A 23,987-nucleotide genomic window follows, 5' to 3' on the forward strand; every position below is an offset into this window, starting at 1 on the left:
CCAAACCAAATCCTCCTCCAACCCCTGGGAGCCTGAGCAGCCCCGCCCTGCTCCTTCCCACTGAACATCCTCTTCTCCAGCCTGGAATGGACAGGGAAGAGGAATTGCAGCACTTTCCCCATAAAAACTTGGTCCCTTCCCACTGCTGGGGGTTCCGTTTGCTGCACAAAACCATGGACACACCCTGGGAATTGGGATATTCCTCCTCGTGCCCAAAGCTCTCCCACATTCCCATTCCCTTAGTTTGAACCTCAGGAAAATGGACTAGGATTTAAAAAAGGAGGATGGAGATGAGGCATGGATGCTGCTAGAGGAGTATTTGGAAACCCAGGTGCTGATGGATGTGGGATAATCTTGGAAAAAGAAAAATTTTCGAGGCAAAGACCAGCAACGAGAGTGTTGTAATTCAGCTTTCTTTGTTAAAAAAACAAAACGAAACGAAACAACCCAAAACAGAACAACCCGAACATTGAACGGATTTGTTAAACCACAGACATAAAAGAATCAAGAAATACTACAAAACAAAACAAAAATTAAAACATTGCAAGAGACATCTTGTTGTCCAAGGCCATTGGATTCAGGAGCTGCTGGCTGCCCAGCCCTCAGTGGAATTGCTGCGCTGCCAGGAACACAAACGTTGGGAATACACAGCGCTTACTGAAGAGAATTAAGACTAAAATTAAAGAATTACCCCTTTCAAATAAATAGAGTGTCATCTACAGCAATATTTAAATTAGTAAAACAGCTTTTTTAAAGCAACCAAATGTAACAAAATCGTAAATCAGGTCTAGGTTTTCTTGTGTGTGTTAAGAGCCTTTTTTTTGTGTGTGTGTTTACAAAAAAACCAACAAAAATACAAAGCAAAGTCTCTGAGAAGTCGGATTCTTCACCAGGAGTGAAGCTCACCCTCCCTTTGATCCGAGGGCGGGAGCGAGGTCTGGGAACCACTCAAAGTCCTCCCTCTCCAAGGATTTTGGTGGGACATGGACCTCTCCCCATCCTCTGAACAAACCAGGAACGTTTTCCCTGGGTCTGGCGTTGATCCCACCCTGGGCCGGGGGAGATCCCCCTGCCAGGATGAACGCCAGCCCTCGGGAAGAACTCAGGTGGAGGCATAAAGTCTCTTTTAGGCAGTTTAGAAATTAATTCAGTGTTTAAAAAAATACTTTTTATTTTTACTCCTTACCACTTCCACAGCTGGAGGAAGCCACACCCCTTCTCAGGCAAGGAATGGGGGGGAAAAGCATGGAATAATCCTCTGGATATGGGATCCTTTGGGATCACCGACCCCGAGCTGCGTTTCCTACCCCTACATCAAACTCTTGGCAGCTCTTGGCTGCACCAGCAGCATCCCCTACACATTCCCAAGCCAGCTCCAGCTCCAGCTCCAGCTGGGAAGAACTCGAGCCCAGTAAAACCCAGCACAATCCTGGGTGTAACTCCTGGGATGTCCTGGCAGGGATGAGGAGCAGATTCCCATCCCTGCAGGGATAAAGGAGCAGATTCCCATCCCTGCAGGGTTCAGGGAGCAGATTCCCATCCCTGCAGGGATGAGGAGCAGATTCCCATCCCTGCAGGGATGAGGAGCAGATTCCCATCCCTGCAGGGACAAGGAGCAGATTCCCATCCCTGCAGGGATGAGGAGCAGATTCCCATCCCTGCAGGGATAAAGGAGCAGATTCCCATCCCTGCAGATAAAGGAGCAGATTCCCATCCCTGCAGATAAAGGAGCAGATTCCCATCCCTGCAGGGATGAGGAGCAGATTCCCATCCCTGCAGATAAAGGAGCAGATTCCCATCCCTGCAGGGATAAAGGAGCAGATTCCCATCCCTGCAGGGACAAGGAGCAGATTCCCATTCCTGCAGGGATAAAGGAGCAGATTCCCATCCCTGCAGATAAAGGAGCAGATTCCCAGCCCTGCAGGGATGAGGAGCAGATTCCCATCCCTGCAGGGATAAAGGAGCAGATTCCCATCCCTGCAGGGATAAAGGAGCAGATTCCCATCCCTGCAGGGATAAAGGAGCAGATTCTCATCCCTGCAGGGATGAGGAGCAGATTCCCATCCCTGCAGGGATAAAGGAGCAGATTCCCATCCCTGCAGGGATGAGGAGCAGATTCCCATCCCTGCAGGGATAAAGGAGCAGATTCCCATCCCTGCAGGGATAAAGGAGCAGATTCCCATCCCTGCAGGGATGAGGAGCAGATTCCCAGCCCTGCAGGGATGAGGAGCAGATTCCCAGCCCTGCAGGGATGAGGAGCAGATTCCCAGCCCTGCAGGGATGAGGAACAGATTCCCATCCCTGCAGGGATAAAGGAGCAGATTCCCATCCCTGCAGATAAAGGAGCAGATTCCCATCCCTGCAGGGATGAGGAGCAGATTCCCAGCCCTGCAGGGATGAGGAGCAGATTCCCATCCCTGCAGGGATGAGGAACAGATTCCCATCCCTGCAGGGATAAAGGAGCAGATTCCCATCCCTGCAGGGATGAGGAGCAGATTCCCATCCCTGCAGGGACAAGGAGCAGATTCCCATTCCTGCAGGGATAAAGGAGCAGATTCCCATCCCTGCAGGGATAAAGGAGCAGATTCCCATTCCTGCAGGGATGAGGAGCAGATTCCCATCCCTGCAGGGATAAAGGAGCAGATTCCCATCCCTGCAGGGATGAGGAGCAGATTCCCAGCCCTGCAGGGATGAGGAGCAGATTCCCATCCCTGCAGGGATAAAGGAGCAGATTCCTATCCCTGCAGGGATAAAGGAGCAGATTCCCATCCCTGCAGGGATAAAGGAGCAGATTCCCAGCCCTGCAGGGATAAAGGAGCAGATTCCCAGCCCTGCAGGGATGTCCCTGCTTGGCAGCCCAGCGTGGCTGGCTCTGGTTCATCCCAGAGTTTGGGATGCTCCCAGGGCAGGCACAAGGCCGGGATTCAATCCCTGGGGTCACAGCCAGAGCTCGGCACCAGCCTGGAGCCGCCTCGCCCTGGGGCTGCCCTTTCCCAAACTCCAGGAGTGCTCTGTTCCAGCCCTTTCCCAATTTCATGTCAGGAGTGGGTGGAGGAGATGCTGGCATCCCACGGGAACAGCCCCAGGCAGCCGGAGCCGTGTGGAAGGTTTGGCAGTTCCCTCCTGGACTCGTTTTGGAATTTTATTTCTATTAAAGCCCGAGAGCACCGTGGCCTCGGCTGAAGGCACAGGTCCCTTCCCAGACTGAGGGGAACATTCCCTGGATTCCCTGCAGCCAGAGCAGGACTCTGCCTCTGGAATATCCCTCCAGCTCCAGGAACAGCCCCACTGCCCCTGCCCAGACCCACCACGGAGCAGCCCCTGCAGGAGCCCAATTCATTCCCTTGCCTGAGCCACCCACTGGGAGAGGACTTGGACAACAACAAAGCCACGTCCCAGGAGTCTCAGTCCAGCTCAAGGGCCTTTAAAGTTTGTTCAACTGTGCCAGAGTCCCTTTGAACTCCGTGGTCACCGAGGGGGCTGTTCCAAACAAAAGCCTGTTTACCAGAACACGGTGTCTGAGATGGAAAACACTGCAATTTCTGCAGGAAATTTAAAAAAATATCATTAAAAACCCCGCAGGATGACATAAATGCCCCTGGTTTTTGCAGGGCTGAGCAGGGCTGGTTCCCCTCCCAGCTGGAGGAAGGGTTTCTTCAGAAAGAGGAACCGATGGGCACGGAAGTGCCTGGCCAGCAGCTCCTGCTGTGTTTAGCAATCCCTGCGGGATGCAATTCCGTGAACACCCCAAACAACTGCCAGCCTGGGAGCCTGAACTCAACAACAACTGAGAGGAGCAGCAGTCGGAGCTGGGGTCAGTGCAGGGAGCACGGATGTGGCTGGGCTCCGTGACCTTCAAGGTCTTTTCCAACCTGAATTCCATGGACAAAAGGGCTCCAGCTGTGCTTGCAGGGGATGGAATCAATGGAAGAGATTCCTGTGGATCCTCGTGTAGGTCACTGTGCTGACCACAGCGTCCTCGTGGGGAGGGTTCATCTCCCTCCATGACTGACCACAGGCTCCAAAGAGCACAACAGAGAAACAACTGGAAAAACCCCACCTCCAGTGCTGGGAGCGATGGGAAACTGGGAACTCTCTCGCTCCCCTGCCCTCCCTGACACATCTCACTCCGTGTCTGAGGAAAGGAAATCTCTCCCAGGGATGAATTCTCCCTTTTCCATACCCAAATCCATCAGAACAGGGCAGCCGAGGGCAGATGCTGCTGATGCAAGGGAAGAGCTGCCAGGCTGGAGAGCCGAGGCTGTGGCAGCCATTTCCATGACTGGAGAAATTACTTCTTGTCTTTTCTTTCTAGAATGAAATTGTTTTACCCTTTCCCTCGTTATCTCCCAAACCTCCAGGAGAAACCAAGCCAAGCTCTTCCAGCTGTGTCACCAAGCCCTGGTGGAGGGCAGCTGGGGGATCAATGACTCCAGGGTGAAAGAAATCAGCTTTTAGGCAGCTAAACCTTGAGATGTGAGATGTGAGCTGTGGCTGAGCAAATTCAGCCTTTTGTGGCTCTGTGCTGGTACCTGGTTCAGTTTCTTCCTAAATTTCTATTGCCAAGGAGATGCTGATGAGATCCCCACGAATGTGGGATCAGTGCCAGAGGCTCAGGTTAGTACGAGACAGATCTTCAGCAGCAAGTGAGAAATCATGGAAATCCAGCAAAAGCAAAGCAAGCGAGTTCAAGATTTAATTAAAATCAGTTGATTGCTTAATTTTTTTTTTTTTTTTGAGAGCTCCTCTTTCAAACCAGTGTGGAAGGGTCACCAGAGGGACACTGTGATGGTCCATGTGTCCATCACCTGGTGGACAATGTGTCCACGCCAGCCTTGGGAGGTCTGGCCCCAGTCCTGAGCTCTGTGGAGGGCCCTTGGTGCCAGCTGACTTTGGGTTGAGTGGGAGATTCCAAGGCCTTTGCTTTGCATCCCAAGGAATTCTGCTGGTGGGTTTTGGCACTGAGAGCCCCCAGGCTGAACCCAGGCCCTGCAGGAGCTGCCCTGAGACCTCACAGCCCAAAATCCTGCAGGTGACAGGTGACAGACTGAGGGCTCCTCTCCATGGAACAAGGTCCAGCAGGAGCCGCGATTTCCCAGCACTGCTCCAAACCATCTCAGCCTTCCGCTGGAAAAAGCCAAAACTCGAGTTCAGGTTTTGTGACTCATGACCTGATTTATGCCAAAGCCTCTCCACAGGCATCGGATCCGAGATGCTCCAACTCATTGCACCGGCCAAAACCCTTGGGTTCTGCCCTCTGGATATTCCCAAACCAGCTGCAAATCCTCATGGATTAACTCAGCTCCCAGAGAGCTGGATTGGGAATTGCCACACTGTCACCTGAGCTGGATTGGGAATCTCCACGCTGTCACTGAGCTGGACTGGGAATCTCCACGCTGTCACCTGAGCTGATTTAGGAATCTCCACGCTGTCACTGAGCTGATTCAGGAATCCCCACACCAGCTGCTATGGAATAAAGAGCTGATTGTCTCCCTGTTCCTGCCTCGGAGCAGGACACGGGGCTGGCACAGTGGGAGTGTGGAGCTGCACCTGGACACGGCCACACAGCTGGGCAGGAGCTGGCCCTGCCCCAACACAACCTGCACAGGACAAAGCCTGAGCGAGTCCCTTGGTGTCCTCAATGCCCCTTCGTCCCAAAGAACTCTGCTACAAGGAGAATCCAGCGGGAAGCCACAGCTCCCGGAGCACCCCGGCTTCCCAACAGCCAAGTTCACAAAAAAATGGGAAATAGTTCACCAATAGTTCACCTGCACAAAGCACGAGCACAAAGATCTGCAACACAGACAGCAAAGCAGCTCCAGTGGGGGAAAGATCGGAATTCCAAGCGATGTCAGAGCACAGAGGCACAATGAGCAAACGGTTCAGGAACTGCAGCTTTCCAAAAGGGACACTCTGGACACGGAAAGCAACGTGTCCCTAAGGGGCAGTGCTGCCTGCTGGGGAGCTACAGGAGTTGGGTGTGCTCAGGGATGGGATGGCACCACCACGAGAGCAGAGCAGGGTTTCACATGCAGATCACAGATTGTGCTCAGGGATTGCTCCTGGAACAGGGGGTGGTGCTGGGACCTCACCAAGCCAGACCTGCTGCACGAAGGAGGGTCAGGCCCAGGCCCTTCTCCCTAGGGCAGAACTCACTGCCATTACTCAGAGGTGGGCAGGCCCTGGCACAGAGTGCCCAGAGCAGCTGTGGCTGCCCCTGGATCCCTGGCACTGTCCAAGGCCAGGCTGGAATAGTGGAAGGTGTCCCTGCCATGGCAGGGGTGGCACTGGATGAGCTTTAAGGTCCCTTCCCACCCAACCATTCCATGTTCTCCAGCAGCCCGAGGTGGCTCCTGTGCCCTTCTCCACAGCCCAGACCCAGGTGTTCCCATCTCCGTGGCACATTCCAGAGGAAACACAGCAGGACAGAGGGAGCAGCGCCAGGAGAGACCCCAGGGAATGTGCCAGGGCAATGCCCACCCTTGATTTGTCTCTGCAGATGGTTTAGGGGCAAACGTGGCTCCCTGAGCAGGGCCATGAGGAGAGAGAGCACGGAGCTGCTCATCCCATGCTGGAGGAAAGCCTGGCACAGAAAAGCATGGAATGAGCAAGCCAAGGACTTGGCCTCCTGCTCCTCAGCAGGAACTGCCCCTCAGTGCTCATTCCCAGGGATGGGCACTGTGGAACAGCATCCTGGAGGGCTCAGCAGCAGGAGCTGCCTGGGGTCTGAGAGTGCTGATCCAAACACAAAGGGTGGCAGGGCCCAAGTGAGGAGCACAGGGACACTCAGAGTGTCCCTGACCCTGCTCTGCCTTGTCCCCACTGCCATGGGGGGTGAACTGAGCCAACGTCAGCCAATCTCTGCTTCCCACCCCCACCTGGGCCAGGTAAGGCAGCCCAGGACCCCCCCAGGGCTCTGAGGCAGCCCCAGCCCCCCCAGGCACTCCGAACACTCAAACCAGGCTCCAGCAGAGCCCAGAGCCAAAGCCGAGGAGCCCCAGAGCCAAGCACAGCCCTCACACACACGCAGGGCACAGGCAGCGCCCCTCTGGAGCTGCCCTTTGGAATTCCTCCTCCTGGCTCGTACCAAGGACTTCTTCTGGCTGCTCTGGGGGCTGGGGGGCTGCAGGGGCTGCAGGAGGTGAGCAGAGCTGTGCTGGCAGCGGGAGGCAGCGCCGGTGCCTTTGGGAGGGAGGGGATCCTTGTGTCATCTCCAATAACCTTGTGCGTTTCCTCGAGCTCAGTGTCCCTGCTCCTCCTGCCTACGATTCCTGAGGAACCACTTCCATCAGCTTCTGGCACAGGACGGTGGCGGAGACTGCGGAGAAAGCAAAGGAGAGGTCAGGGATCAGCCCCAGCAGGAGTCTGAGCCCACGAGGGAAGGGCTGAGCCCTCTGCCTCCCCTCCCTGAGTCCAGCTACAACTGAAGGCTTGAAATATTCCATGGATTCTCCTTACTCCATTCCCAGAATCCCAACCTCACACTGCTCCTGCAGCAAGGGCCCTGCCCTGCTCCAGGACTCCTGGACACAGCCTCTCCTTGCTGCTGATGCAGGAGCTAATTGTGGATGCTCTGAGTGTGAGCAGCCAAAACTGACTCAGGAATGGGCATGGAAAATCCAAGGTGAAGCTTTTCCTTCCAATTCTGTGAGCTCCCAGCCTCTTCTGAAGGACAAACCCACCCAAAGGCCCCTGTCCTGCACACAGGGCAGGTGGGAGCAAAGGGACGTTCCAGGAGCAGATTTCCCAGGAAGAGGTGCTACACTGAAATAATTTTATTTTCCCACCCACCCAAACACTCCTCTGCCCCCTGCTGCTCCACTCTGTGATTGGACAAAATATTCCTGCATGGCAAAACGAATTCAAAGCACAACAAGTGAGGCTCAGATCAGTTGGAGGTGATCAGATTATCTGCAGTGTATCAATAAATCACGTTTTAAGTTTCTCACTGGACACTTGCAGGATTATCACTATCTGTTCCCAGAATATTTTCAATTTTAACAAAGGCTTGGCCCTGGGCTTTTCCAGGAGCAGGGAATGCTGCTCTGCTGCTAACAACCTCTTTGCCAGGATTAAAACCCAACAAAAACCTGGTATTGGTCCCAAACTTTGCCATTATTGCAAATCAGGATGCATTTTGGGTGCTTGGCACACATGGCAATCATCAGGATAAACTTGTTCCCATGAAAGCAGAAGGGAGCAGAGCCAGGATTTTGGAAGCTCCTCCAGAGGGAGGAGAGCCAGCACTGCAGCACAGCACTGGAAACTTCTTGGGAGCCAAAGCTCCTCCCTGGAGATACTCACAGATGCCTTGGAGAACCCACTTGGGCTTGTTCTGCCACCAGACCCCGAAGAAGTAAATGGGGATCCCACTGAGGATGATGGCAAAGCCGATCCCGCATTCCTTGGGCGTCATCCAGAAGGAAACAGCGATGAGGAACAGGCAGGCCAGGATGAAGAAGATGGGCAGGCAGATGTTCACCTGGGCAGGGAGCAAGGGGCAGCTTAGGAGATGTGCCAGGATCCAGCTTGGGGAGGGGCAGAATTATTGTTCCCCCATGGCCAAGAGCCTTTCTCAGCACCTTTTTGGACCTCAGTTCCACAATTCCCTAATTCCATACCCAAATCATCAGTACCAAACACCAAACCCAGCACAGGCTGGGGCTGTTTCCCAGGGCACTCCAAGCAGGGCAGCCCAGCTTTGAGAAGAAAACCCCAAAACCGAAGGGAACAGCCAGCAAAGGTTCCCTTTGGGAAGGCACCACTCCAGGCCCGTGGATTTGTTTCCCTGTGGGTGCTGCTGCCTGGCACAGACCCGAGCGTGCTGTGGGATGAGGGAAAAACAGGCTCTGGGGGAGAGGCACTGGGGGTTGACAGGATCTTGGCCTCCCCCCAGACGGGACACGGGGCTGCCAAGCTGGCCAAGGACACCGGGGACAGAGCTCGGCACGGGGCTGGCTGCTTTAGCAGGAAACTATTTTAGGGGAATTCCACGGGGGTACAGAGTGTTACACTGGGAGCCACAGCCTGGGATGTGTCTGGTACTCATGGAGAATAATCCCACCCCAGCCCTGTCACCCAGGGCTCCCTCACTGAGCTGTCCCCAAGGCAGCTCCTTGTGCTCCTGCAGGGATTCAGCAGCAGGAGCTGCTGAATTATAAAGTGACACCTCCTTTATAACATTTCCCTGCAATCCCAGCCCCTTTTCCAAGCAGGACCAGCAGCTGAGCCCCCCCTGGGCTGTGCCCACCCCGCTCTCACCTTGATGGGCCTCTCCAGCTCCGGCTTCTTGTAGCGCAGCCACATCATCCCGATGATGGCCAGGGCCACACACAGCCAGTTGAAGAAGCTGAAGAAGTTGATGACTGAGAAGATGTTGTTGGAGAAGGCATAGAGCAGGGTCATGACACACTGAATCCAGGGAAAAGGCCATTAGGAAAGGCAGCAGGCAAAACCACCTCTGTTACAACACTAAACGGGGGTATTTAGGGGAAATACCTGCCAGGAAAGGGATCACATTGACTATTTTTTATTTATTTAAGCTATTTTCAATTGGTGCCTGGAACCATTTCATAGGATCATGGAATGGTTTGGGTTGGGAGGACCTCAAAGCTTCCAGAACCTCTAGTTCCAACCTCCTGCCATGGGCAGGGACACCTTCCCCTAGCCCAGGTTCCTCCAAGCCCTGTCCAGCCTGGCCCTGCACACTCCCAGGGACGGGAAGAACTCAAGACAGAAGTGGACAGTGAGGAAGGACATGATGGGAAGGGCCCATGTCCTGTGGCACAGCAGGAATGGCTGTGGCTCCATTCCAGGGGATCCCAGCGCCAGGGCTCACCGTGAACACCAGGGACGGGACGGGGGTGAGCAGCCGGGGGTGGATCATGGACAGGATGGAAGGCAGGTGCCCCTCTCGGGATCCCACGAAGAACAGCCTGGGAGGGGACACAGAGAGGGGACAGTGCAGTCACAGCCCTGCAGGGCTCCGTGTTCAGCACAGAACGAGGGGGGCCAGCCCGAGCTCAGCCCTGGCAGGACTGGAACTCCGGGACTGGAACTGCAGTCCCTGACTCACCAGGGAGGCTGGACGTGGCCAGGGAATGCAGGAAGCATGGATTTACATCCTGCTCTCCAGGGACACCCGTTTAGTGACTCCTCAGGCAACCCAGGGATGTGTCAGAGCCGGAACCATCTCAGTCCTGCCCCTGTCCAGCCTTTCTCCCCTTCCCAAGGGATTCTCATCCCCGAAGTTTCCCAACTTTCTGCTTTTCATTAAAGCCACTTTCTCAGCAGCCCCGAGCCCTGAGCCTGTGTCTGGTTCTGGTTTATTGACCTCACCAGGACTTTGCCTGAGGAACAGCAGATTGAGACCACTCAAAGGTTGCCTTTAATCTGGTTTTAAAGTCTGACTTTGTCTTTCTGCATTCCCCACATGGCCTTCAGGCCCTCCAGACTTTGTGTCTGCCCACAGCCACTCTCTGGAGAACTCCAAAGAACAGGAACTGAGCACAGCTTGTACACAAAACCCACAGGATTGAGCAAGGAACCTACCGGGAAGAAGTGAAAAGAGATCCATTGACAGACCCAAAGCACGAGAGCCCAACAAAGACAGGGATGATCCAGGACATGACACCGAGGTGGTAGTTCCCAAAATCCTATATGGGGGACAACGAGAGACATTTCACACTCACAATGTCCCAAAAAACTCAAGAGCTGCCTACAAAGAATATTTGGAGAAATCTCAACAAATGCCACAGCTCAGTGCTGAAGCTGTGACAGAGTTTCCCGTATTCCCATGTGCTGCCCCCCTTTCCTGAAAAAGCAGATTGTGGAATTGCTGAGATACATCAGCAGCCAGCCCTTCCCTCGGGGCCAGGACACGACATTTATCCACCAGCTATCGGAAAGTTCAAGACCAAACGGAAACTGTGAGGAAACTCAGACAGCAGCTCCTGCCAAGTGCTGAGTCAGGAGCTGGGACACAGCCCTGGGGACACGGCGGGACCTGGCCCTGCAGCTTTTTGTCACAGGCTGAGCCTGTGCTCCACTGCAGGCTGCACCAACAATGCGGGGCTGATTCCCAGCCTCTGCTGGTCAGGCCAGACTGGACGGGCCTGGAGAACTTGGGAGGATGGAAGTGGGGTGGAATGGGATGAGCTTTCCCTTCCCACCCACACCATTCCAGGGTTCCCTGCAGCACAGGCTGTGGCTGGAGCAGGGCCTCGGTCCCAACCCAAGGATGGAGCGGTGTCACCTGAGGGGCTCAGCTCATCCTGGGCTGAGAGATTCCCCCTGGAGCCCTGGATAAGCCTGGTCAGGCTCAGTCTGCAAGGTCTGCTCCCTTCTAAAGCCATCAGAGTTCCTGACCACACTGGCATTTTAACTAACAGAAGTATTATTTTTCTCTCTTAATTAAAACAAGGAAGACACGGAGAGAGAACAATCCAGTTCAGTGTAGACTGAGTGACCTTTCCCCATAAATATCAAGCTCTGGTAACTGATGGGCAGTCACAAGGCCAGCAGCAACCTTCCCTAGCTCAGAATGAAGAGCAGCACTGAGTGCCACCCTCACTGCTGCCGGGATAATCCCTCGGGATCACGCTGTTCTTCCCTGCTGACATCACGCTGCTCTTTATCTCCTGCTCAACATCAGGGTTTTTGCAGCAGCCCAGACCAGCGTGGAACAAAGCAGGAGATGTGTGCAGTGACTCCAAGGCTGATTTCACCTGCCCTGGGATGAGTCAGGCTGGAGCAGAGGGGATCTTACCACGGCCACGGCCTCGGACGTCAGCATCTGCTCGGTGCTCAGCGTGGTGAAGTAAGCCAGGTTGGTCAGCACATACACCAGGGTGACGACAGGCAGGGAGATGATGATAGCCAGGGGCAGGTTTCTAGGAAAAAAAACATCCATTGTCCTGGAGCAGCTCGGAGGGGGGAGCTGCTGATCCCAGGGATCACCACCCTCCCGTGTCTCAGGGTTGTAGTTTCCCTGAGATTCTCCTTGGGGTTGCTGTTCCCCAAGGTGCTCAGGGTTCCCCCAAGGTTGCTGTCCCCTGGGAGTTTCCCCTGGGTTGCTGTTCCCAGAGGTAATCAGGTTTTCAGTCTTCTCTTCGCCCTGGGTGTTTCACACCAAAGCCAGAGACCACAAACTGAGTCCAGCAGTTTGTGTTATCAAGGCTGTTTATTCTTAATTATCTCTCAGTTCTTGTCCAGCTTTGCAAGGTGTCCCCAGCAGAGCAGGACACGCGGGGGACTGGGCGGGTCAGAGAGCCCCACACCTTATGTACAGTACCCCTGACCCAACCACTGTCCAAAATGAACTTTTTATTTACAAAATTGTACCAATACCTACTACCTATGCTAACATGTCAGTTCTACTCTAAACCAATCTCTAAAACCCAACTCAGCAGAAAATGGGGACGAGAGCAAGAACAAGGAGGACAAGGGCCACTCCCCAATTCCTCCATCTTGCCTCTTCAACCCCATCTGCTAAGAATCCTAATTTCTATATTTATATTCTATAATAAACCATCCACTACTTATTCTAAATTCTTAGGGTTTGTGATTCTTCCTGCGTGTGAGTGTTCACTGCCATGGACAGGAATCAGAGTCAGTGTCCTCCTGGGATCTGTGTGGGTCTAACTGAGCCCCCTGGACAGATCCCAGACCCTCCTGTACAGTCTTCAAATCCTCCAGGGCAGCCAGAGGAATATCCTGGACTCCAACACCCGTGCTGCCCTGTTCTCTGGCTTCTCCGGTGTCCCAGGCACACGCTGCTCCCACGGGAGAGGGGACGTGCACAGGGGAACAGGAGTGGGGCAGTCCCCACCCCTCCAAAGCCACGGGGAGGTGGCTCTTGAGGCCAGGGTTAGTGGTGAGCATGGTGCTGGTTCATGGCCTTTTCCAGCCTTTCCGTGGTTCCCTGAACAGCCTGGAGGCTGCAGAGGACAGGGAATGGTGATGGCAGAAGGGATTTTTTGCATGGAGAGGCCCTGGCTGCCTGGGCAAGGAGGAATCCAAGATCACCACAAAGGTAATTAATTAAAAATACCCAGTGGCACCAGGATTCTCTCTGGGCAAAGGAGCTCCCTTGTGCTGGGGGGATTCCTGGAGGAGATGGGAATCTCTGGGATGCACTGGGCAGTTTTAGGCTCTACGTGAACTCAGCTGTCTGGGCTGAGGGAACTCAAAAGGAGGTCAGGCACAGCCTAAGTGGGTCCGTGTTGATACAAGTTTGCCTTTCCCAACAGTTTAACTTCATTTGTGAAGGGAAAGTGCAAAAGCAAACCCTGCTTGGTGCCACTCTAATTGCTCCAAGCTGCAGGAGCAGAGTCAAATACCACGACTGCATCCAGCAGACATGAAAATAATTGCAAAATTCAGCTCCACTTTTGCTGTTTCTCTGGGAGGGGACGGATCCAGCCCTGTGCTTCCCAGCAGGAACAAAGCACCCCAGGGTCAGCCAGGAGGGACTCTTGCACAAGTGCCCCAAGCCTCAGCTCCCAGGAGCAGAAGGGATTTCTCAGCACTGCCCTGCTCTGCTGAGGGCCCCAAATAACCCCGAGAGGCACGGGCAGAGCAGGAAGCAGCTCTTGCTCAACAGGATGGGAAGAGCACGGGACAAACACATGGACAGCAGCACAAACACACGGAGAGCAGCAGAAATGCTGAGTGGGAGTGGAACCAGGGCAGAAATAAAGCCCTGAGTGCTCTTTCCTGGCCCATAACTCAACAGAGGTGTCAGGCTAAGGAAGCAGAGATTTCTCCCGGTGCTGATAACACGGCACGGGAGAGCAGGGAAAACAACAGCCCTGCTCCTGCAGGGATTATTGTTCCTTTTCCCTGATTCCAGGCAGGTACAAGGTCATAAATTCATTTTGTTTTCTCTTTTTAAGATTAAAAAAATTGTTTTTTCAATATCTCCTCCAAAACACACAATGGGCTTCCCCAAAACAGCAGCTTTGCCCCCAGGGAAGTCATGCCAGGACTCACACCTACCTGTAGGGATTGATCATCTCTTCTGTGACAAAATTCAAGTAATTCCTGCAATTTCAAAAGGACAGGGGTTAATTCTGGTTAGTCCATGGCACAAATGAAACCCTCCAGTTTAACTCATCCGCACAGGCAGTCCAGGAGGGGCACAGGCACTGATCCCATGGGAAAACTTGGCATGGCTGATGTCCAAGGCCAGGCTGGACAGGGCCTGGAGCACCCGGGATCATGGGAGGTGTCCCTGCCCATGGGATGATCTCAAAGGTCCCTCCCAACCCAGATCAATCCATGATGAGGATGGCTACAAGTGGCCTGTTCCCACAGCAAACTGAGCAGCAAAAGGACCGACAGAGGAGCCCTGCAGAGCTTCAGTTTGGAACTGGAATTAAGGGCATTGTGGAGGGAGAGAGGGCTGTGCCTTACCATCCTCCATAGGCAAAGAGGCCGCTGTACAGAGCCAGCACGATGTTCCCCACGCCCGTGTTGGTGCCCTCAAAGGATTTCTCAGGGGTCAGGTTTTCCACATCACCTGCAGGACACAAACCCTGCTCATTGCCACGGGCTGGGAACCCCAAAGGCCCCCAGAGAAACCTGGGATTAAATTATCTTAATTATCACCCTGCTGCTTTTTGGGTTATGCTGAGCACGGGCACGTTTTCCCTCCAGTTTCCCAGGGATTGATCCAGCTGGGATCATCCCCAAATGATGACCCCAAAAACTCATCTCAAGCAAAGACTGACTCCTCCAAACTTTCTCACGCTGCGACGTGCTGTCACCAAGGTGATGTCCCAGGGACATCCTGGGGACCTTCCTGCTGGGAGATGCTTTGCAAACAGAGATTGTCACATTGTCCTCTCAACTCGGGGCTGCTGGCCTTCGATAAAGCCCCAGGATTTCCTGCACTTCCACCAGCCCACCCAAACCCCCAGAAACCCAGGATTTCCTCCCGTCCCACCAGCCACCTGATAAAGCAGAGGCCTGTGGCAATCCCTTTGATTGAGGGAAGTTAGGTTCTGGGGCTTTGGATATCACAAGTCACCTTCTTTAGGGCCTGATGATCAAAAGTTCCTGTTGTGGATCTGCTTTTGAAAGAAAACGCCAGAAATAGAAGATTTGATTGTGCCTCTGGACCCAGCTCTCCCTGAGCAGCCCCAGGTTTATTTATTTTACTTTCAAATGCTCTGTAGTTGTTTTGTTCCCTGTCTTTGATGCAGGGGCTGGCTGTGGGACAGGGATGGCAGAGCCAGGCTCCCAGATGGAGTGCAGGGAATGTGGTGGGATCCAGAGGGGCACCTCTGCACCCGGGGAGCCCTGGGGGAGCCCATGTGATTCCTCTTAGGGCACAGAGCTCTCCTAATCACCCCAGCAACTGCATCACAAGGCAGTCAGCAGGGCCTGCAGCTTAACCCTTCATCCCTCAGCACAGGGCACCCAGGAGGTGCTGCTGGAAAAGCTCAGGGATGCTCCACCAGCAGGCATTTTCCCTCTGGATGGCCTCTTCCTGCCTCACTCTGGGAATTCTTCCTCCCCTGTGCCACTGCTGCAGAGGCTGGGTGACAAAGGTGGATGTACCAGCCCTGGAACAGCTCCCACTCATCTTCCCAGTGCTGGGAAAGGAGAATTCTTCCCGGAGGCACCATCGGCCTCCTGGAGCATCTGCCACTCACGGGGCTGCTCCAAACCTCTGCCAGTGACCTGGAGCTGCCCTGTGTGGGCAGAGAGCTCCATCTCCTCTTTCCTCCTCCTCCCCTGACCCTCCAGCTCTGTCCTGATCCTTTCCACCCCGGGCACTGCTCCCTTCTCCTTTCTCCCTCCTGCTCCTGCTGAATCCTGACAGGGCAGAAGGATATTCCCTATCCCAGCATGGGAAGGGCTCTCTGCAGCCCAGGCTGCCCAGGGCAGAAGGATATTCCCTATCCCAGCATGGGAAGGGCTCTCTGCAGCCCAGGCTGCCCAGGGCAGAAGGATATTCCCTATCCCAGCATGGGAAGGGCTCTCTGCAGCCCAGGCTGCCCAGAGCAGAAGGATATTCCCTATCCCAGCATGGGAAAGGCTCTCTGCAGCCCAGGCTGCCCAGGGCAGAAGGATATTCCCTATCCCAGCACGGGAGAGGCTCTCTGCAGCCCAGGCTGCCCAGGGAAGAAGGATATTCCCTATCCCAGCATGGGAAGGGCTCTCTGCAGCCCAGCCTGCCCAGGGAAGAAGGACATTCCCTATCCCAGCATGGGAAGGGCTTTCTGCAGCCCAGGCTGCCCAGGGAAGCAGCATCCTCTGCCTCTCCCTGGCTGCAGCCCCTCATTTGCAGGGGATGCTGTGGGGGTGAGCTGCAGGCCCACGGCAGCTCATCCACAGCCTGGGAATCCATCCAGAGTGGGAATTCACGGTGTGCAGGGCTCCTCCTGCCAGATCCCAATCCCAGCTGCTCTGCTGGAGTCACCTCAGCCCCTTGCACCAGGAAGGGCTTCCCTGCATCTCCCTTGGGATGTGCTGGATGTATTTGATGCCCTGGAGTCCGTGATCCTCCTCAGCAAAATGCACCAATCCTTTTTCAAAGCACATCTGAGTGCAACGGGAGAGCCAGGAAATGCAGGGATGGATAAAAGGCTGAGTTTAACCTCAATTCCTGCCTTGCAGGTTCTGCACAGATTCCCAATTTAGCCCAGGTGAATCAAAGGGCTGAGCAGGAGGGGTGTGCAGGGGATCACATTCCACTGCAGCCCTCGGGCTCAGCTTTCCCCACCTCATTTTCTGCCCTTCCTGAATAATTACCAGTCTGGTTCTTTCCAGGCCTTTTGTTAGGGGAATAAGAGACACATTTTGTTCACAGCGCCTGTAATTAGCTACTGCAACAGCACATGGATGGACTGGGAGAGCAGGAGGCTCTCCAGCATTTCAAACACCCCTCAGGATATCTCTTCTCAAAGGTTTCAGGCTCTCCATGTTCCCACCCTGACCTGTGGATCATCACCTTCAGCACCAGCAGGATGCTCCCATGTGGGAGCAGCACAAGCAGAACTCCATTTCTTGTCCACAGCTCTTCCAAAATTCTCCTTCTGCCTGTCACAGGCAAAACCCTCTCAGGCCAAATGTTCCTTCTCCTGAGGCAGCCAACATCTCACTGCCCTTCCCACCTCACCTTTGCGAGAGTTGGAGCTCCAAAACCTCCCAGGGAGTTGTTAAATTTCCCATTTCTGAGCCCCAGGGTACAACGGATCTAGCAACAAGTCAGGACACAATTAAATAACCAGAGGAGTGCCCATGCCTCACCATCCTCAGCACAAAAGAATTCTTCCTTGTATCTGATCTAAACTTGCCTGCTTCCAGTTTAAAACAATTTACCCCTCACGCCCTCAACAAGCCCTGCTAAAAACCCATGGAATTCTTTAGGTTTGATCCTAATTTGGACCTTTGATCCAACCCCACCTTGTCAACCAAACCGGGGTGTGCCAAGGGAGGAGGGGAGAGCTGGACCATCTAAAAACCTCCCAGCCACTCCATCCTTCAAGCCTCAACAATTCCAGCCCCCAGGCTTTTGGATCTGCACGCTTTGGATGGAATCGAGGATTACAAATGTGCAGCTGAGGCTGCCAAGCACGGCCCTGGGGCATCCCGAGCTCATCCCGGGCTCCAGGCACTGCCCTGCCCATGCCCGGCACCCCGGAGAGCCCCAGCCTGGTTTGAACCGGCTGTTCCACCGCACTCTGCTCTACAATTAACCAAATTAAGGTAACGAGCTGTGACACAAAGCCCATTTGCTGCTCCTGCAGCTGCCAAGACTGCGGTAATTGTGCCGGGTCAGCCGGGGCCTGCGGCGGGAGGGGCCCGGCTGAGGCGCTGCCTGTTCAGGCCCTTCCTTCAAAAACGTTCATTTGCTCCCCACTCATGTTTAGTCTGGTTTTAATAGCACAGCAATCTTCTCCTTACAGGATAATTAAATATTTTCAACTTGCCCCAACAGCGAGGAGAGAGAACACGGCCATGGAGAGAGGGGAGCCCTGAGCACGGGGTGTCCGTACCCAGAACCCCGAAGGAGGAGATGCCCTCGGCTGCTGAGGCATTTCCTGGGAAAAACAGCGAGAATTCAGGGGACCGAGTGAAGAAAAGAAGTGTTTGACACCTGATGTCAAACCTTAATCTGCAGCAGGAGGCTGCTGTGATTTACTCTAGAGGGGCAGGGTGTGGCAGGTGTCCCTGCTTCCTTGTCCCTTCCCCTGTCCCTGCTGCCACGCTCTGGGAACGGGAGGATGAGGAAGGAGCCTCCCTGCAAAGCTCCCTGCTGGAAAAGCCCTGCAGGTGGTGGCATTTGGGGTGCCAGGGGACAGGCAGCAGTGCTGTCCCTGCAGGTGGTGGCATTTGGGGTGCCAGGGGGACAGGCGGCAGTGCTGTCCCTGCAGGTGGTGGCATTTGGGGTGCCAGGGGGACAGGCGGCAGTGCTGTCCCTGCAGGTGGTGGCATTTGGGGTGCCAGGGGGACAGGCAGCAGTGCTGTCCCTGCAGGTGGTGGCATTTGGGGTGCCAGGGGGACAGGCAGCAGTGCTGTCCCTGCAGGTGGTGGCATTTGGGGTGCCAGGGGGACAGGAAGCAGTGCTGTCCCTGCAGGTGGTGGCATTTGGGATGCCAGGGGACAGGCAGCAGTGCTGTCCCTGCAGGTGGTGGCATTTGGGGTGCCAGGGAGACAGGTGGCAGTGCTGTCCCTGCAGGTGGTGGCATTTGGGGTGCCACAGGGACAGGTGGCAGTGCTGTCCCTGCAGGTGGTGGCATTGGGGTGCCACAGGGACAGGTGGCAGTGCTGTCCCTGCAGGTGGTGGCATTTGGGATGCCGGGGGACAGGCAGCAGCGCTGTCCCTGCAGGTGGTGGCATTTGGGATGCCGGGGGACAGGTGGCAGTGCTGTCCCTGCAATCCTGCTGTGCCTCAGGGGGGGATGTTCCCTGTCCGTGGGATTTGGCTCCAGCTGCCAGGGAGGATCCTCGGTGACAGTCAGGGGTGGGATGGGTGGGGAATGTCCCCTGCTCCGGGCTCCAGCCTCGGGTGCCCGGCTGTGGCCAGGAGCCTTGGCTGACCATGGAATCCTGGAATGGTCTGAGTGGGAAGGGACCTCAGTGTTCATCCCATCCCACCCCTGCCATGGGCAGGGACACCTTCCACTGTCCCTCCAAGCCCTGTCCAGCCTGGCCTGGGACACTTCCAGGGATCCAGGGGCAGCCACAGCTTCCCTGGACACGCAGGGTCTGCCCCAGGGGACAATCCCAGCCAGCTCTGCCACCCCCACCCCAGTACTGCTTGTAAAAGCTGTTTAAAAGTGTGGCTGGAAATCCTGAACTCTGCTGGGAGGGTTCTGAAAGTACCAGAAGGAAGATTCAGACCTTCAGTGGGCAGAGTTTGTCTCTTCAAATGCCATTTTTAGTACTCCAGGTGCAAGAAAACGTCTGGCACTGTGGGGTTGAGACATCTGGGTGCTGCTTTCATTTATCAAATCCCTTTTGCTAGAAAATGCCCCTTTGGCCTCTGTCTTTCTCCCCGAGGGTTATTTTGGTTGTTTCCAGTCCACTTCTTTCTTCCCCCTGCCTTTTTTTTGGTGAAGAATCCCATGATTGAGAGAGAGGCAAGGAAAATTGACTCTCTCTTCCTTTCCTCCCAGGCTTGGAGCACTCTGGGACAGTGGAAGATGCCCCTGCCCATGGCAGGGTGGCACTGGAGGAGTTTTGAGTTCCCTTCCTACCCAAACTATTCCATGATTCTACAAAAAAAATTAAAAAATGAAAAGCCCAAATTAAACTCAGACCTCCTGCCCAGCCTAAGCTCTGCTCTGGAGTTAAACCTGCCTGCTCTGTCCTTAATTGACCCCGTGCTGCTCTGGCAGATGCAGCTCTGCATCCCTGACAGCCCAAGGGAGAAATGCTGCTGCCACCAAACAGCTCCTGGAGGCACCACACACCAGGAATTTTACAGCCAGGAAAAGGAAAAGGGACAGTAAATAAAGGGACAATAAATCCAATAAAAGCAATTCAATAAAATCAGTGTTAAATTCTATTTCTCTAAGTCCCAAAGGCCCAATTTCAGGTTTTTAAGCTGAGCTCCTGGTGAGAGATCACAGCAAGGGCTGGAGCTGTATCCCTGCTCCAGCTGCCTGAGGGCAAAGAAACATTCCAGAAATCCTGAGGCCTCATCCATAGGAAAAAAATAGATGGAAAACATGTGATATGTTTTTTCTAGTTTTTTGACATCAAAACCTTTCCTGAACTTCCTCACCTGTAAAAAGCACGAGGGTGTCCTTAAGAAATACCCAGATTTTTTGACCATTTCATACCTCAGATAGTTTTTAAGGGAAGGTTTTAAGGTGCAGGTATGGAGAGTACATAAGCAGAGATCTCTGTGTCACATCCAGGGCAAAAATATCCCTCAAACCTGCTGCCCAAAGCTTCTCCATGATCCCAGATATCCCACTCCCCAGCTGAGGAATATGGCCAAAAATACCCAGCTGGACAGAAAGCAAGTTGAGAGAGCTGAGAAAATAAGAGCACCAAAATAAATCTTGATCTCGTAATACTGGAGTGAGAAAAATCTGATCCTCTCTATGTAAAATATTTCTATAATTTATTTCTATAATAAGTTATTTTTAAAAGTTATTTATTATTTATTTAAATTTATTCTTTTTTTTTCCTGTTATTTCCAGGCTGTAATCTGGGGGTCATACACAAGGTTTTACACACCAACACCCAAATCCAGGACTTTTCAAACCACACATCTCAAGCCCCACAAAGGCTTTTAGAAGTTTCATTTTTGGATTAATAAAATGATTTCATCCCAAGCAGCTCAGTTGCACTGAGTCAACCTCCAAGCACTTGAAAGGCTGAGTTGGGAACCAATTTCCATCCTCCTCCTTTAAAGGGCAGGGAAGGAGTGATGGGAAACAGCTGCTGACAGGGAAATGTTCTTTCCTGTGGGGCAAAATTGCCACAGAGTTTTTGTCCTTGAGAGACTCCTGCCCTTCTGCAAATCAGGAAAAGAGCCAAAAAGAGGATGAAAAAGAGAAAAAGGCAAAAGCTGAAGGTGGGAGGTCAATGCAGAGAGATTTCTGTGAAATCACAGAAATTTCCACATTTGAGCAAAAAATTGGTGTTGCTCCTCTGGTCTGTTTATGGATACTGGGAACAGAAACCAGCAGTGGGACAGGAACCAGTAAAACCAGTTCATTGTCCAGAACATGCTGGGAATACACAACCCCATTCCCCCTGAACCAGCAGCCCCAGACAAACCAGCTGGGTGCAGATCTCACCCCAAAACAGCCTGGATGGATTCACTCAGCTGCTGGTGGGAAGAGTCCTCTAAGCCCAAAAAAATCAACATTGGAATGGGCACTGGGTGTGAAATGTGGCTCTGTGTGGGACAAAGCTGGAGGACAGGGCAGTGCTCTCCCATTGTCACTGCAAATAGGAATTTCTGTGCTTTCCTTGAATAAAAAAAAGAAGAAGAAAGACAATTTCTTGTTCTATCCCTGCTAAAAGCAGGGAGTCACCTGGAATGATTGAAAGGAAAATGGAGCAAGGTGCAAACAGCAGTGGGAGCTGAGGAAGGGACAGGAAAGGAGCTTGAACATTCTTAAGGACTTAGCAGAGAGCTTGGAACTTCCCTAAGGAGATTAATAAAATCCATGTTGGAGCCCAGGCAGAATCCCAGCTGTGGGACTCTGGACAAGCAGGAATGTGTGACTGGGACAAACTGTGAACCAGGATCTGCTGGGATCCTGAGGATCCCACTCTGGTTTGAGTGTTTGGTGCTCAGATGGAGAAAATTCTTTGCTTACAGGTGTCACTGTCCAGGAATTGCTTCTGATCTCCCTGCCAGGGGGATCAGCAGGAAAATAAATCACATGGAATTCTCTGCCCTGCAAGGTTTGCATGGCCACAAATACCTGAAACAGCAACAAACTTCAAAGGAAGTAAAAGAGTTCCTGGCACTCAGGAGGGGAAGGGGGGTTTATTGTAACAAGAAATCCCTTCTTGGTTACAGGCAGAAGTCAAGGGGAATCTCATGGATTTCCACCTGAGGAAGCAGGGCAGAAAGTGGCTCAGCCTCCCCAAAAAAGCCAAAAGAACAGCACATTCTGAAGATGCAAATTAAGATTCTACCTGCAAACAAAGCCCAGTTGTAAAGATCTTCTGGGTAAAATGTTAACTAAAAGAGATTTATCATGACTTATCCTTTTCCTCCTGGGAGAGAATCAAAAAGTTCAGCGGAGCAGGCTGGGGAGCTGGGCAGAGGGAGGAGGTGTATTTTGTGATAAGCCTCAAACAATGTCCCTGTTGAGTGTCTGCACTGAGCTGGAAGAAAATAAAACCTCTGACAAAGCAAGAAATTCTGCAAAGACAGCACTGGCTCCCAGAGCTGAGACAGGAATTAGAGACTCACAAGCACACCCCCAGTGCAGGGACATGATTCCCTGGAGATTTTATCCCCTTTTAGCAAATAAGGACGGGACTGTTCCCCAAGAAATGTTTATTCCCACAAGACTTGCACAAAAAAGCCACACTTTGGTTTAACTGTGAGTTAATCAGGTTTGGAACAAACTCAGATGGGTTTGGAACAAACCAATTTCCCTGCTCTGAGAGGGTTTTATGGGAGCATGAAGCAAACCAGCAGAACCACCAGAAAATTTGCTTTATCCTCCCATTTTTATCTCCTTTTCCAGGTGCCAATGCCAGCTGAGAGCTCCAATCTCTCTGCTCCTCGTGGGCTCTGTGTCCCTGGGTGACCCAGAGCTGGCCTGAGCCACTCCACACCTGGAACAGCATGAAGGGAAATGTGCAGGGGGAGTTTGTGGAAGGATTAAGATGACTGGGAGCGGTTTGCACATGCAGATAATTCTCTGTGAGCAAAAGGCCACGCGTTACAAAGAGATTTCAGCAACACCAACATTTTCACTCCCTGCAATCCCAAAGGGAGAAGCCACAGTCTCTGTGTAAGCGGGCAAAGACCTTAAGTGGTTTCAGAAGCATGAAATCGAGCCTGGCAGTGATATAAAATATAAAATCCCACAAATAAAATACAAAAGCCTCAGCCCTTGGCAAAGTTGGAAACATCCCCCAAGCGCCTGAGAGAACAGAGAGGTTCTAAGCTCTGGAACACCTGGGGCTGGAGTCCTGGGCTTTGTCCCTCATCCTGCTTTACCTGCACAGCCCCCAAAGGAGAAAAAAGAACAAAACTCACCTTTTCCCAGCTGCACGAAGCCCAGGATGATGATGAGAGCCAGCGCCAGCAGCTTGGCCGCAGCAAAGGCGTCCTGCACACGGGTGGCAGCTTTGACACTGTAGCAGTTCACAGCTGTGAGCAGCACTGAGGGGACACACGGGGACAACATCAGCACCCAGGGAGACACGCCAAATGCACCAAAAATCACAAGGAATCTCTAGGTGGGATATATGGAAGGAATTCCTCTCTGTGAGGGTGGGGAGGATCTGGCACAGGGTGTCCAGAGAAGCTGTGGCTGTCCCTGGATCCTCTGGAAGTGTCCAAGGCCAGGTTGGATGGGATTTGGAGCAACCTGGGATAGTGGAAGATGTCCCTGTCCATGGCAGAAAATGGACTGAGAGTTTCTCCAAGGTCCCTCCTAACCCAAACAATCCTGTGATTCCATTTTGCTAAAACAACCAACCAGAGCCTCTTCCCAGAAGAGAAATTCACTGAGAGCTCTGCAGCCCCACACTTCTCAGTTCCATGCTTTATTCTGGCAGTAAGTGCTCTGAATCATGCCTGTGGTCCTTGGGACATGCAATGGCACTGCTCAAACACTCCTGAGGGCTTGCAAATCAAAGGACTGAGTGCACCCCTCAGCACCGCAGTGCGAAGCTCCCACTGCCCACAAATTGCCCTGTGGTTAATGCAACTACTGGGGCCTAATTCCTGATTTTTTTTTTTGCCATATCCCCCTCCATCCTCCTCTGTATCCTGCCAGTGTGACTTTCCTGCCAGGCAGGGCACAGCCTGAACCAGGCCT

The 23,987-nt window shown here is 53.2% G+C and overlaps 1 protein-coding gene across 1 annotated transcript in view; it reads right to left on the reverse strand.

Annotated features, from left to right (window-relative positions):
* Window positions 1-397: 397 nt before the first annotated feature.
* Window positions 398-23,987, reverse strand: part of SLC7A5 (solute carrier family 7 member 5) — a 34,655-nt gene continuing 11,065 nt past the window's right edge. The window contains exons 2-10 of the mRNA XM_063410714.1: window positions 23,201-23,326; window positions 14,416-14,521; window positions 13,999-14,043; window positions 11,768-11,891; window positions 10,552-10,655; window positions 9,839-9,935; window positions 9,262-9,411; window positions 8,305-8,482; window positions 398-7,318 (exon numbers count right to left, since the gene is read on the reverse strand). Of these exons, the coding sequence (XP_063266784.1) occupies window positions 7,263-7,318; window positions 8,305-8,482; window positions 9,262-9,411; window positions 9,839-9,935; window positions 10,552-10,655; window positions 11,768-11,891; window positions 13,999-14,043; window positions 14,416-14,521; window positions 23,201-23,326 (986 nt within the window). The 3' untranslated portion in view covers window positions 398-7,262. The remainder of the gene's footprint in view (window positions 7,319-8,304; window positions 8,483-9,261; window positions 9,412-9,838; window positions 9,936-10,551; window positions 10,656-11,767; window positions 11,892-13,998; window positions 14,044-14,415; window positions 14,522-23,200; window positions 23,327-23,987) is intronic.

The sequence above is a fragment of the Prinia subflava genome, chromosome 13 (genome assembly GCF_021018805.1).
Source record: "Prinia subflava isolate CZ2003 ecotype Zambia chromosome 13, Cam_Psub_1.2, whole genome shotgun sequence".
Classification (NCBI taxonomy): domain Eukaryota; kingdom Metazoa; phylum Chordata; class Aves; order Passeriformes; family Cisticolidae; genus Prinia; species Prinia subflava.